Source organism: Sinocyclocheilus rhinocerous, unplaced genomic scaffold, assembly GCF_001515625.1.
Source record: "Sinocyclocheilus rhinocerous isolate Xijiao unplaced genomic scaffold, SAMN03320098_v1.1 scaffold559, whole genome shotgun sequence".
Lineage (NCBI taxonomy): Eukaryota > Metazoa > Chordata > Actinopteri > Cypriniformes > Cyprinidae > Sinocyclocheilus > Sinocyclocheilus rhinocerous.
Window position 1 is genome coordinate 481,741 of NW_015635536.1, and position 14,897 is coordinate 496,637.

At 33.9% G+C, this 14,897-nt stretch overlaps 2 protein-coding genes across 2 annotated transcripts; both read left to right on the forward strand.

The window, feature by feature from the left end:
• Positions 1-385: 385 nt before the first annotated feature.
• LOC107747217 (MAP kinase-activated protein kinase 2-like) lies at positions 386-5,842 on the forward strand. The gene is made up of 9 exons (XM_016561666.1): positions 386-643; positions 1,888-2,027; positions 2,260-2,324; positions 2,445-2,524; positions 3,852-3,978; positions 4,057-4,347; positions 4,442-4,527; positions 4,739-4,819; positions 5,346-5,842. Exons 1-9 carry the CDS (start codon positions 422-424, stop codon positions 5,487-5,489), a joined length of 1,236 nt encoding a protein of 411 aa, XP_016417152.1. The 5' UTR covers positions 386-421; the 3' UTR covers positions 5,490-5,842.
• Positions 5,843-7,220: 1,378 nt separating this feature from the next.
• LOC107747218 (fibromodulin-like) lies at positions 7,221-12,097 on the forward strand. Its single transcript, XM_016561667.1, has 3 exons — positions 7,221-7,264; positions 9,621-10,579; positions 11,803-12,097. Exons 2-3 carry the CDS (start codon positions 9,637-9,639, stop codon positions 11,952-11,954), a joined length of 1,095 nt encoding a protein of 364 aa, XP_016417153.1. The 5' UTR covers positions 7,221-7,264; positions 9,621-9,636; the 3' UTR covers positions 11,955-12,097.
• Positions 12,098-14,897: the final 2,800 nt, after the last annotated feature.

Genomic DNA, 14,897 nt, shown 5'->3' on the forward strand with positions numbered 1-14,897 from the left:
ATATATTTTTTTTTTCCAAAAATGAAAACCGTGTCATTATTTAGCTATTCATTATCATGACTTCACTTAACTCTTCTGAGACATGGTTCTGCAGTGAAAATCAATAGTGACTGACCACTATTAAAACTGACTGACTGACTAACTAACTAACTAACTACCTGAATGTGAAGACTTTATCAGTCATAGAGCAAATGAGTCCAAATGCATATATAGTCTAAAATTAGCTGCATTTCTGGCTGCTTTGAATCTCCATGTGTAGTAAAGACCAGTGTAGAGAGGTGTTGTGTCTGTGTGAAGATTTGTTTTGTGCAGGTAAAGATATTAAAACCTGCCCTGTTAATTGGATCCTTTTAAAATCCTTTAAGCTGGTCTAAAAAAGTCTTCACTGCTGCCCGGACAGAGATGAACACGGTCTACCACTATGTTAGATGATACAGAAAATAAAAATGATTCAGTGCTTTCCAATGAGCAGCAAGAGAGTCCGCATCAGATTATCATTGTGCCTCCAGAGTCGACACTGAAGATAAAGAAGAAAGTAATAACAGAGGAGTATAAGCTTGCAGGACAAGTGCTCGGGATAGGCATCAACGGCAAGGTCTGGGAAATATTCCAGAAGAAAAGTGGCAAAAATTATGCCTTAAAGGTATTGATTTGTATTAATCCTTTTAAAATACCTTTTGAGGAAGTATGTTTATTTGTTTATTTGCATTGCAACTAATTTTCTAATTTTTCAAGCAAATAAAAAGAATGTAAAAAGTGTTGTTATTAATGACATTTGTGCATGATAAAGTCTTATGGTATGATGGTTACCCTGTTGAAAAAATATGTTTTGAAGCATGGCTGCTGGTTTGAGCTGGTCCTTAGCTGGTCATGTGCTGGTCCTAAGCTGGTCCTAAGCAATTAGCTCCTGTTCAGGACCAGCTTAGGACCAGCACATGACCATCTTAAACCAGCACATGACCAGCTTAATCCAGCTCAAACCAGCAGCATGCTTCAAAACACGAGCATATGCTGGTTTTTTCAATAGGGTCAATTAATTTCTCTCCGACATTCAATGTTTATACTACTGTACATGATCTCTTTTGTGTCCAGGTTTTCATATAATTAAAAAGCTTTGGTAAATAGGACCAATCGGGTATTCCTTGAAATAAATAGAAATTTTTAAATGTAAAAACTTCATTGGATTCTTGTTATGTAGTCAAGGAACTGAGGTGCCTCAAACCTTTTCCATTATATTAGGGTTACTGGAGCTATTAACGTCTGTTGTTGAGTTCTGGCAGGAACTTATGGGATCCATTAAGCACTTAAGCTATAGACTTTGTAAATTCCTCAAAAAACTGCTTAGACATTCTCCAGGAGCTCTGCCAGTGTGGTAATTTGAGAAACCCTATATATAGCCTCAATTATCTTTAGATTTTTACTCAGATATCCTTCTTGGCACTCTCTGTCGTTCATTATCTGCCTATGTAATGCCATTGAAACTATTCCACATGACAAATACACAAAACAAGTTTAAAAAAATACATTTTACAATATATTTTCAAATGTACTTTAGGCAGGGCAAGAAAATTAATTTCCAACAATAGCCTATACATTTAGAGTAAATACAGTTGTGGGTGGAATAGGCTAGAGATATTCATTCATTCATTCATTCATTGTAAAGTATGTTCCTTGGTTATTTTTCTTCAAATGTGAATGCGTTTTTTCAATATATGGAGGGCAAAATATATTTTATGAATATATATTTTTTTATTTTTATACATTTTGAAATATATTTAAAAATACATTTGAAAATATAAATGGTATTGCTTACAAATGACATTATTAATTTATACTGTCTATAAGGGTTTCATTTGAAGTCTGAAGCTCTTGAACGCTCACTTTCAGATGTTGCGGGACACCTCTAAGGCTCGACGGGAAGTGGAGCTTCACTGCAGGGCATCGAGCTGCCCCCGTATCGTAGGAATTGAAGATGTCTTTGAGAATTACTACCAAGGCAAAAAGTGTTTGCTTCTGATCATGGAGTGGTAGGGCTTGTTAACACAATTAAAGCAAAACCAATATACCATTTATAATAAACCAGATTGAAGTGCCTTCATAACATATTTTTTTTCAAAGAGCTTTTTAGGTGATATTGTTTTCGATTTTTATAATTTTAATTTTTATAAATGTATTGTGTTTATCCATTTCCAATACAAGTCTATGACAAAAAAAGCATGAGATTAATGAGTCAAAATGCTGCATCTGTTACATAAACAGTATGGAGGGGGGAGAACTCTTTCGCCACATTAAGGAACGTGGTGATCAAGCTTTCACTGAAAGAGGTACAGATCCTCACAACACACACACACACACACACACACACACGTTCTGATGAGAAAACAGTGAACACATCACAGTTACTAATTCTCTATTTTTGGTTTCTCCTTACACATGATGAGTAGAAGCCTCGGAAATAATGAGAAATATAGGAGAAGCTGTGGAGTTTCTGCATGGTATTAACATTGCTCACAGAGATCTCAAGGTGAGCTACTGTGTAGCCATTATTATGCATCAGCACTATATTATATTATACACTATATTGTTCAAAAGTTTGGGGTCAGCAAGATCTTTTTTTATTACTTTTATTGAGGAAGAATGCAATAAATTGAGCAAAAGTGACTGTAAACACATCTTTAATATTAATATTAAAAATACGTATTAATATTAAAATAGAAAATATTTATTTTTAATTGTAATAATACTTGACAGTATTACTGTTTTTATATCAGGTTTATCCAAATGATTTTATGATATGGAACCTTTAACATAACCTAGCCATGTACTCAAAGTTCTTTTTGATAAGTGACAGAAAGACAAAAAGATACACAGAAACAATGCTGAATGGTTAGAGATGGTGTTTAAACTCTGGATGAGCGTCACTAAGTTGAAGTATAATTAAGGCAGAACGTATTAAAGCCATACTGTAACTTTGTAAATTTGCTAGTTTTCCTGAGGCCATTTGGCCTATCCTACATGTAACTGTTGGATCCTGCAGTGGTTTCCATTTTAAAATGTAGCCAGTTAGGTTTCTTTGACTTTAATTAAACATAGCAATTTAATAACTGCATTTAAACTTGCAAATGATCTAACCGAGAATACATTTTACTGCACATTTATAGAAGAACAGTCATTCTGTAATCTTATACTCACTCTGCAGGAAGCTAAGACGAAAACTCAACATGTAGAGTTCATTTAGAAGTCAATCAGTATTTCAGACCATTTAAAAAAACACTGCTGAAAATGTTTCCTATTACTTGTTGGGTCCTAGTGTGAAAGCTTCAAATAAGATCATAAGAAATTAGTTTCTATTAGGTTCTAGTTGCTTTCACGTTTCACATTTGACTTTAATTAAACATGGCAATTTAATAACTGCATTTAAACTTGCAAATGATCTAACCGAGAATACATTTTACTCCACATTTATAGAAGAACAGTCATTCTGTAATCTTATACTCACTCTGCTGGAATCTAAGACGAAAACTCAACATGTAGAGTTCATTTAGAAGTCAATCAGTATTTCAGACCGTTTAAAAAAACTGCTGAAAATGTTTCCTATTACTTGTTGGGTCCTAGTGTGAAAGCTTCAAATATGATCATAAGAAATTAGTTTCTATTAGGTTCTAGGTGCTTTCACGTTTCACATTTAATTCAATGTGTTACTTGTCATTTCTTTGTAACTATTTGTGAAATTTACCAGTAGGTATATTAATAATTAACGACATAGGAAGTACTTTTATAACACACATCATAAAGCTAGATTTCCATGCATTTCTCTTATATTTAATTTCCAATCTTCTCTTGATTGGCAGCCAGAGAATTTACTGTACTCTTCAAAGCATCCGGATGCCCAGCTCAAGCTTACAGACTTTGGATTTGCCAAAGAGACCACATCCAACAACTGCTTGACCACCCCGTGCTATACACCTTATTATGTGGGTAAGCAGACAAGTCAGTTTCGAGTTTAATTCGGTATCATAATACAGTGAAGCTAAAGCAAATCCTTCTCTCTCTCAGCCCCAGAGGTGTTTGGTCCAGAGAAATATGATAAGTCATGTGACGTGGTCATTAGGAGTCATCATGTACATCTTGTGAGTGAAAACAATCTGATGGTTATGAAATATCACATCAGTGCTTCATATGTTATTTCGCTTTCATTCACAACCAATATGTATCCTCTTCGGTTGTGTGGATATCCACCATTTTACTCAAACCACGGCTTACCGCTCTCACCGGGAATGAAAAAACGCATAAGGAATGGCCAGTATGAATTTCCAAACCCTGAATGGTCCCAGGTGTCGGAGGAAGGTAATTTTATAATACTTAACACTTCTAATGCCATGTTTCGTTCAAACATAATTAAATACATTATGTGATATGTCATTCTTTCTTCAATTAACAGCAAAGCAGCTCATTTGCCAGCTATTGAAAACAGATCCTACTGAGAGAATGAGCATCACACAATTCATGAACCATTCTTGGATCAATGTGAGCGTTACCATTTTAGCAATTAAAGCCTTGTTTTTGACAATTAATTTTGCATGCTGATTTTCAAGTATAAATTATGTATGTAAAAATAGGGGAGAATGATTTTGCTCCTATATATGTATTTCCATATTTAACGTTTAGCAAGACTATTTAATTTGCATATTTAATAATGTGCATTCCTAAGCGTGTTTCTCTCTCGGGATGTATGCAGAAGTCAATGAATGTTCCTCCAACACATCTACACACAAGTCGAGTTCTTCAGGAAGAGAGTCACGTCTGGGATGAAGTCAAGGTCTGTTCTCTGTATCATATATTCAGATATGCATAAATCAAACAGTTTATCATACATACAGCACCGTTCAAAAGTCTGGGGTTAGAAAAAAAAGGATTTATATTTCCACATAAATGCTTTTCTGTTGAATCATAAAACATATATAATTATTCCTACAAAAATAATAAAGCATCACAATTGTTTTCATCATATTTCTTGAGCATCAAATCAGCATATTAGAAGGAAGATCATGTGATACTGAAGACTGGAGTAATGATGCTGAAAATTCAGCATTGCATCACAGGAACAAATTACATTTTAAAATATATTCAAATAGAAAACAGTTTGAATTGTAATAATATTTCACAGTATTACTGTTTCTACATTATTTTTTTATTAAATAAATGCAGCCTTGGTGAAAATAAGAGACTCAAAAACATTACTTACCGACCCCAAACTTTTGAACAATAGTGTCTATGACTATCGGTCTCAGTCATAATTTTTTGCAAATGCTTTTGCTAAGTCTATTGTGTGTGTAATTACACAGGAAGAGATGACTAATGCCTTAGCAACAATAAGAGTGGACTATGAACAAATAAAGGTTAAACCGATCAAGGACGCGTCCAATCCTCTTCTTCTAAAAAGAAGAAAGAAAATGGCTGCTGCAATGGAAGAAGCACCAGGGCCGTGACAAACAAATGCATGTGGAAATGTGCATAGCTCTTGAGGACACTTCAGAAAATCAGATCACTTAATTGGAGATTGAGGGAAAAATGGGGCCTTTCATGGCATTTAGTCTTCATTTCTCTTTTTAAAGCCTGCACCAGTTAGTTATAGCATAAATAATATTTGTGTTAACATCTGTAAGGATGTATGAGGTGTATCACATTTACTTCAAACTGTATCTGTAGTGTAAGTGTATTTTTAATAATTTTGTTGAACGTTGTTTGAAAATAATATCCATTTTGTTAGTCACTTTTTTAAACCAAGTATTAAAGGGGTGGTTCACTGGGTTTCTAGACTTATTCTAGACTTGATTGTGTTTATGGGAACTTGTAACTTTGTAGCATTAAACTGCCAGAATTTTAAAAGACGAAATCTCCGTTTGCATTGAACTTTCAGCTTTGTAACTTTGCAGATATTGTTTATGCTCAAACAGCAACATTACACACTAACTAACATTAGTTCACTCACAAAAGTGAAATCGCAATCAACCACCCCTTTAATGTTTGCTGTGTGTAATAATGCAGGGGGAGTTTGTTATGCATCCTATTAAAAAACAGCAGCCAAAAACATTACACCACGATGTTATATAAACATTATTATGCATTAATTAAATAAAGTATGTATTAATCTGCATTAAGCTGAAGAAATGACTGCTGGTTAAACATGCCCTTGGGACAAATGAGTAATTGACTCCATATGAGTATTTTGCACATTATGTTTGTTCTGACATCATGATGTCATTAAATGCACCATGGCCAACAAATAAATACGGCTATATAAATATTTCCAAGTATTCTGAGCATTTCTTAATACGATGGAACTGATTTGCACATAAGAACAACACCATCCATTCATTAAAAACATTTATAATGCAAACAATGGCTCTTAATTTTGAACTTTTTGGTATTTATGACTTGCCTTTTTTTTTTTTTTTTTACTTTTCTATACAATTATGTTTTAAAAAGTAACGTTTAACACGTAGCTTGTGCTATTGCTAGCCAGCTGGTTAACTGCAAGAGATCCAGTTGGGCTACTTTGAAACATCCAGTTTTACTGTTTTCACTAAAATCCATCATGTTTTCACTACACAAGCTATTTGTTGAGCTTAACATTAAGAAACCCCTTTTCCAGTATGTAAAACCACTGTAATTCCAACCCAAGATAAAACGTGTCCCATCATACTAAGTAAAATGCCCCAGAAATGCACGCACACACGCACAAAGGCTCATCCCGTGTAGGTATAATGATAAGGCTGGGGTCCCATCCTGACGGAATCTATGAAGTAAGGCTGTTAAAATGCAGATGTTTTGCCTTCTCACACATGGCACTCATATTCACAAAGCCTCAAGGCACAAAGCACAGCATAACATGTAAGTGAGGCAGTAGACAAAGCTTTACTGTATACTGGCTTTACACTGAAGGCTCTGGGCTGTGCAACATCCATTTACTGGAATGTGATTTATTGTATAAATACTGTAAAAACGGCTGTACAGGACACATTATATAAGGTACAGTTAATTATTTTTCTTCTGCATGTGTATAAATGTATTTCAGAATTATAAGAATATGAGTGTAATACAAACATTCATGATGTGCCAGGATAATGATTTTATCGAGATGTTTGAATGCAGCATGATTTTTCTTATTCTCTCTCCATCTTGTTTCTGTACTTAATTTTTTTCCCACACATAAAAGGGGCAAAAAGACAAAAACCAAAAAGCACAGAGGCTACAACAACAGGTATGTGTTTAATCTTTTTAATTTAAGCAGATATATTGCATAAAACCAAATGCATTATGAAAGTTTTTTTTGTTTTTTTTTACTTAAGAAGAGGAGTGCATTTTTGTCCATGCAGTTTATATAGTAGAACGACTGAATTGTTTTTACGGAATAATTATTTTATTGCAAAATATACTCCAATAATTACAATGTTGAAAATTCTTTTTATTATTCTTTATTCTAAACGACGTTATCTCATTTCAATAAAGTAAATCTGCTCTGATATGTAGTTACTTAAACATTAAAGGGAATAATGTTGCATCATTGGCATTTTTAAATACATTTATGTCTTCAGCCAAAAACCTGAAATGTAATTTGCAATAAATACATAAATAAAATAAAAAAGAGAGAAGGTATACAGACATATATGGTAACTTGACTACCCTTTTATCTTATTACAATAAAAGTTATATAATGTGATACATAAATTAATGAATTATTTTAAACTAATTTGATTTGAATTGAACTGGTTTGATATTATTCATGGTTTTTGAAGAAAGACATAAATCATTTATCTAACAAATTAGGCATAGACACATTAATAAACACATTTGTGACCCTGGAGTCTTAAGTCGCTTGGGTATATTTGTAGCAATAGCCAAAAATACATTGTATGAGTCAAAATTATAGATTTTTCTTTTATACCAAAAATCATTAGGATATTAAGTAAAGATCATGTTCCATGAAGATATTTTGTAAATTTCCTACCGTAAATATATTAAAACTTAATTTTTGATTAGTAATATGCATTGCTAAAGACTTCATTTGGACAACTTTAAAGGCGATTTTCTCAATATTTAGATTTTTTTGCACCCTCAGATTCCAGATATTCAAATAGTTGTATCTCGGGGCGATTTTCTCAATATTTAGATTTTTTTTTTTGCACCCTCAGATTCCAGATTTTCAAATAGTTGTATCTCGGCCAAATATTGTCCTATCCTAACAAACATACATCAATGGAAAGCTTATTTATTCAGCTTTCAGATGATCTATAAATCTCAATTTCGAAAAATTGACCCTTATGACTGGTTTTGTGTTCCAGGGTCACATTTAATCCATAAAAATAACACCCAATACATGTTCAAACAAGAATGTAAGCATATATATTACTGTATATCAGTGTATTATTTTCAATATCGCCCCAAGATGTGAAGCTGTCACCAGCACTGAGAGCTGGATTTATCAATCTTCATCTCTGTAGTATAAACAGTACCGAACCTTCCTTTAGGCAAAACTCACTTCTCTTCACAAAAACCTTCTGTGTTTTCTTACAAATGAAAAAACCTACTGTATATTACATGTAGCATACTTGCCCAGACCTGAGAGATATTTTATGATGTCTGTTTTAACCACAACTTTGCTTTGAGAGATATAAAACATACCACACGTAAATAATGATGATGATTTCTTGTAATGATAGTATATATATGGAAACAATTGTCAGGAGGATATAAGATCTACAGTATGCATGTCTGTGCCTTAATGCTTGTGGAACACGATGTTCTTTGAAACAGCTCATATAAAACACACAAAAAATTGTTGAGTGCCTATACTGGCTCTATATAGTGGGGTCTGAAACCACTTTGGAAATCTGGGATTTTATATGCATGTCCTTGTTATTATATGTATCTATTATGTTTAAGTACATGTGAAAAATGTAGAATAGATAAATAATACGACATGAAATTTAAAAAGAAATTTCGGGGTCACTAATCAAATAAGTAAATGTGTAACATTGACATACAGGCAGGTAATGTTCTTTCTTCTACTGAAGCACAAGATACTCTTTAGTTCATTCTCATATCATGCTGGAGATCAAGATCATCATCATTATCACCACCACTAATATTAATAATAACAATCATCATCATCATCATCATCATCGTCATCATTTTATATTCATTTAAATAATTTGAAATAAAAAAGTTTTAATTTATTATGAATAAAAATCAGAATGATAATGTTATTTGACAATTTAAAGAATTTGTAATAACAAATATTAATTTATTCTGGATAATTTATAATTAAAATTAATAGTTCAATTACAAAGTTTTTTTTAAATAACAACAAAATTGTTTGATAATTTAATAATAATTTAAAGAATTTATACTGAAAAAATTATGAATATCTAATTAAAAGTTATTAATGTATTTATTAAAAATGTAAACATAATAATAATAATAATAATAATAATTTCATTTGATAATTTAAAGATTTGTAATCAAAAATTAGAAATTTATTATGGTCTCAAATTAATGAATTAATTATTTTAGTGGTCTCAAAAATGATATTTGCATATGTATTTGTGTCCTGACAGGAAACTCGTAGTCACAATGAAAGGTTGGATTTTACTGCTGATGTTGGCAAGGCTTGTCGATTTTTCCATGACACAACCGACCAACTCTTTGACCTGGCTAAGTTATCTGCGCAACCGAGCCTACAGTCACGGTTATGGCCACAGTCACAATAACAACCATGCCTCTCTAAGAGCAGAGGATGAGGATGAACCTCCTTTGCTGGACTGTCCTTTGGAGTGCGACTGCCCTCCATCCTACCCCAGCGCGATGTACTGCGACAACCGCCAGCTGCAGCACGTCCCGTTTGTCCCATCTCATATCAAGTATGTATACCTGCAAAATAACCAGATCACGACCATCACAAATGGAGTCTTTGATCATGCTCCAAATTTAGCTTGGATCAGCCTACACACAAATAAACTGAACTCTGACAAGATTGGTGACAAAGTCTTCGCCAAACTACCAAACCTCCAGCGCCTCTTTTTACACAACAACAACCTGAGCCGGGTTCCACAGGTTTTACCACGTTCCCTACGAGATCTACACATGAATCACAACAATATCTCGAAGATCCCGGTCGAATCTTTCCGTGGAATGAGCAACCTGACGGCCCTGCACCTCCAAGTGAATGCCATTGAAGACCTCGGCAATGCACTTGAGGGTCTGCATTCGTTGACCCTGTTAGACTTAAGAGGGAACCGACTGAAGAAGATTCCAGAAAGCCTGCCGCCAATGCTGAGCCAGCTCTACCTCGAGTACAACCGCATATCCAGCGTTCCTGCTGATTTTCTGAGCCAGCGGCCTGAGCTGTGCTTCGTACGCCTGTCCCACAACCAGCTCACCAATGGGGGAATTCCAACCAACGCTTTCAATGTCAGCACACTTGTGGAGCTCGATTTGTCCTTCAACAAGTTGGAGAGGATTCCCACTATCAGCACCAGTCTGGAGAATCTGTATCTCCAGGCCAACAAGATCAAAGGTACAGAAAAAAAAACATCTTGAAAATGTTACAACTCAAAAGCCCATAAGGCATGTCAAAGGCTTCTATGCAAATCTTCTCCTAAAAAATATGCCTGTTCTAATAGCATACTTCAAAACAGCCACTTATTAGAATGATATATTGCACTCCAAAACAAATACTGTATTAAAACATAGAGTTCCTTTTGCACAATATGAGTCCATATAAAAAAGAGAAAGAGTGAAATAGCATGTGTAAACTACTTCATTAAACTTCAGCCAGCATGATGAATTTCTTTCTTCTGCTGAACATAAAAGAAGATATTTTAAAGAATTTTGATATCCAGACAGTTGATGGTAGCCATTGACTTCCATAGTATTTTTTTTCCATGGAACTCGATGACTAACAGCAATTGTTTTGTTACCAACATTCTTTAAAATATCTTCTTTTATTACCTTTGTTGTGTTCAACAGAAGAAAGAAACTGGTGAGTAAATGAACAGAATTGTATTAATTTATCTTGCTGTGAGCTATCGCTGTAATTTTAAAAATCAATCATAAAAATATGGAAAAATAAGTTTAAAACGTAAAAACTTTAACTGACTGAAATAAACAATCCATTTCATTGTGTATTTATTGTGTGGTATATGACTGTCTCACAGTTGTAGTGTCACCACTCTTGATCATTCTCCTGTAATGTATATCTCCACTGAAAGATAACTATATACAGGAGGACAGATATAGACAGAATTATAGATATAGATCATATAGACAAATTAGTGAGACTTGTGACTAGTGAGCGTGTCAAAAGTTTTATATTAAGTGTGTTTACTATGTACTAACATTTAAATTAATAATTTGATACAATGCACATATTGTGTACATAAATATTTTTATATAAAAAATTTTTTCAAAAATACCTGCATGTAATTACAAAAGACTTGAATTTGTAAAACTCTGCAGGCCAAAATAGTCCCTAGTTGCTAGTTGAAGTGTTTAAAAAATATCCCAATATCACACACACACACACACACACACACACGCACGCACGCACACACACAAAGAAAAAAATATATATATAGTTTTAATTGTATTCCCACTGATGTACTGCTCTGACAGTAGCCATTTTTACCCTTTTTTGGCCTAAAATATAGGCATATTAGGCATAGTTATTCTATGTACATAGACTCTATTTGTGCCTGCCTGGATAAGAGAATAACTGACTGTTTTCCCTACATTTTCTAGAATTTTCAGTGAGCAGTTTCTGCAGAGTTGTGGATACAAACAATTATTCTAATCTGCGTGTACTGCGTCTGGATGCCAATGAAATCAGAGCCCAAGACATACCGATTGAAGCTGTACTCTGTCTGCGCCTGGCAACCAACATTGACCTGTAGGCCTGACAGCATCACATCCACAGAAACCAACTGTCGAGCATGAGCATATAGGGAGAGAGAGAGAGAAACAGAGAGAGGGACAACATCTTGGAAACTTAGGAAAGTTTAGTTATTTGTATTGTCTATTTGACAGTAAAATGATTGTGGGGGTTGTAATAAGCAAATTAGCCACACATGACTAGCAATATCAACAGAAAATATGTTAGGATAATAATTATAACACCATTAATACATTTTATGTTTTTGTAACAAGCCTGAGAATTTTTATATTTTGAAGTCAGTGTGAATTTCAATTTACTGAATCAATAAGAACAGAAATTTATGGAAGCCCTTTTCTAGCACAGAATAAAACAATTAAAAAGGTAATTGTATTTTTTTTTGGTAATTCTGAGAAAAAGGTCAGAGCTGCAAGATATAAACCCTCAGTTGTGAAATATAAACGTACAATTCTGAGGAAAAAGTCCTAATTGTGAGATATAAAAGAAAGAGATACGTTACAATTACATTTTTATTTTTGTTTTGTTTTTTATTCTGTGGCGAAAGCAAGCTTCCATAGGAATGTTAAATGCAGGTGTGCTGAGCATGCAGTAAAAATGTAATGCATGAAGTCAGTGTATTTGACTGGGTGCATAAGAGCATTTTATTTTTTTATCTTTAATCTTCTTGTAAATGCATGGTACAAATAATGGTGCTGGTTGGGAAACTTTAGGGTTTTGTTTTGTAATTGTCAGCCAAGATCTCTGGAACAAGATATATTGCCTGAAAGTTAATTTCAATGTGATCAAACTTTAAGAAGTTAGTTAATGAGGATTACCTTTTGAAAATATAAATAACTGAAAACTGAGGATAGATTAAAAATCTAAAAGTTCTGTTCCTCGTAGAATGTTATGAAGACCTTGAGAAGGTCCATCTGAATCCACTACAGTTTACCTACACTACAACCTTCTCAAAGCTTGAAATGTATTGTCTAATAACAATAAAATCTATGATAAATAAATAAAAAAACAAGGGGAATTGTATAAACCTTCTTGTCTTCTCTTTGTCACAGTAGATCTATGTTTATGGTGATGTATTGTTGTTTGGGAATATTTTGAGCTATCTTTAATTAGATGAACTTTAATGTTTCCCCCTCAGAATGTGCTAATCCCAGGCATATTCATTAGGTTTAATAAACAGCTTTGACCTTCAGTGAGAGCTCTAAGGGGAGCTGGTTCCATGAGGACATTGTTAATGTTAATTACTGGAGATGAGTTTGTCACACACTGCCCAAAGGAACTGATGAAATGTCAACATAACCTGGCGGAATATGAATATTCAGTTGAAGTTTTGCACTGGGGTCTCTGAGCAGTCAAACTGACTTCACACAAACATTCAGTTCCAATCCCTATAAATATTTTGATCTTGATTTGAAGTCAGTAAAATGTATTAATTCTGATTTGACAAATATGGAACAATTAAGCATTGAATAAATTGCAATTTATTGAGTTTTTACACACACCCATATTTATGTGTAAATAAACAAATAAATAGCTAAAACTAAAAGATGACTTATATATATCACATGATCAGATGAATATACGGTAGTGGTCAAAAGTGATGTCCGTTAGGTACATTTGGAGAATATTTGCTTTTAATAATCCTACAATTTTAATTAAACATTCAACATATGAGGAACTGGTTATATTGGGAAGAAGAAAACACTAAACTTGGTCAAAAGATTTGACTCACAAAATTATTTAGCAAAAAAGGCAAGTTACAGCTTATCATAGTTTTATTTTACTGTGAAAAATGCTTGGGCACTATTTCTTGTTCACAGGAAATAAAGTATTCATTATCTGCAATATAGAGTAATTAGTTCAGTGTTTCCCACAGACTTACACTCTCTTACACTCTTACACACTTCCCCCGGGGGAAATATATATGTACAATGTAAATATAAAACAGCAGACGGGCTTATTGAAAATGCAAATTAATGCTCTGCCAGCGGGAGGCACTTTAGGAGCGGCAGAAATTTCCCCGGTAACGGCTGTAATCAAAGCAGAGCTGCGCTCATAAACGCTACTTTATCAGGCGTTATAAGAAAGATGAAATGAAAATGATGTCAAAACGTTTCTGAAGACAATCGGTTCCCTTCAAAGATACATTCATATAAAAACACCCATGCCGCGTTTTGACTTTGAAACGTGCAGTGCTCATGTTTATTCAACGAAGTCAAAGCCTTTTGGAAAATCTATTTGTAGCGGTCAGTGTTGATATTGTGGCGGGCCGCCACAAATAAATCAATGTTTTGGAAACACTGCAGTTATTAATATTTCATTGGTTCTCCTCAATGTACATGTTTTCTATGCATTGCAGTCTTCTGCAGTACAGTAGATTTGCCCCTCTAGAATTTGAGGTGTAAAACTGCAAGTTACTTGTGGAGGGAAAATGTTTTGGTAGTTACACAAGTTGGGCCTCAGCTCAGCTTTTCAGCTCAGATGAATATAATGATAACGTTGTAAAAGTTAGACAGCACTGACATAATGACTGATAGATATCTTACCTGTTGAGCAGGAAAAAGGCATGGGGTGGGTTAAATAGTTTGAAGACTCTTTGCAGAGTTATCGGCATGTCTTAAAAGCCAGTCCAAATCAAATAGTATTACGGGCTCTGTCATCTTACCTTTTTGCTGGCAAGTTCTGATCAAGGTTTCTTTGTTTTGAATTATTTCTGTCTTATGGCTACAAGCTGTCATGCATACAGTGGGTACGGAAAGTATTCAGACCCCCTTAAATTTTTCACTCTTTGTTATATTGCAGCCATTTGCTAAAATCATTTAAGTTAATTTTTTTTCCTCATTAATGTACACACAGCACCCCATATTGACAGAAAAACACAGAATTGTTGACATTTTTGCAGATTTATTAAAAAACAAAAACTGAAATATCACATGGTCCTAAATAT

Excerpts from the sequence above, each read along its gene's own strand:
- LOC107747217 (XM_016561666.1), top strand. The coding sequence starts at position 422 with ATGTTAGATGATACAGAAAATAAAAATGATTCAGTGCTTTCCAATGAG. Across the intron at positions 2,525-3,851 it reads TTGCTCACAGAGATCTCAAG|CCAGAGAATTTACTGTACTC; the intron begins GTGAGCTACTGT and ends CTTGATTGGCAG. Across the intron at positions 4,820-5,345 it reads ACGTCTGGGATGAAGTCAAG|GAAGAGATGACTAATGCCTT; the intron begins GTCTGTTCTCTG and ends GTAATTACACAG.
- LOC107747218 (XM_016561667.1), top strand. The coding sequence starts at position 9,637 with ATGAAAGGTTGGATTTTACTGCTGATGTTGGCAAGGCTTGTCGATTTT. Across the intron at positions 10,580-11,802 it reads CCAGGCCAACAAGATCAAAG|AATTTTCAGTGAGCAGTTTC; the intron begins GTACAGAAAAAA and ends TACATTTTCTAG.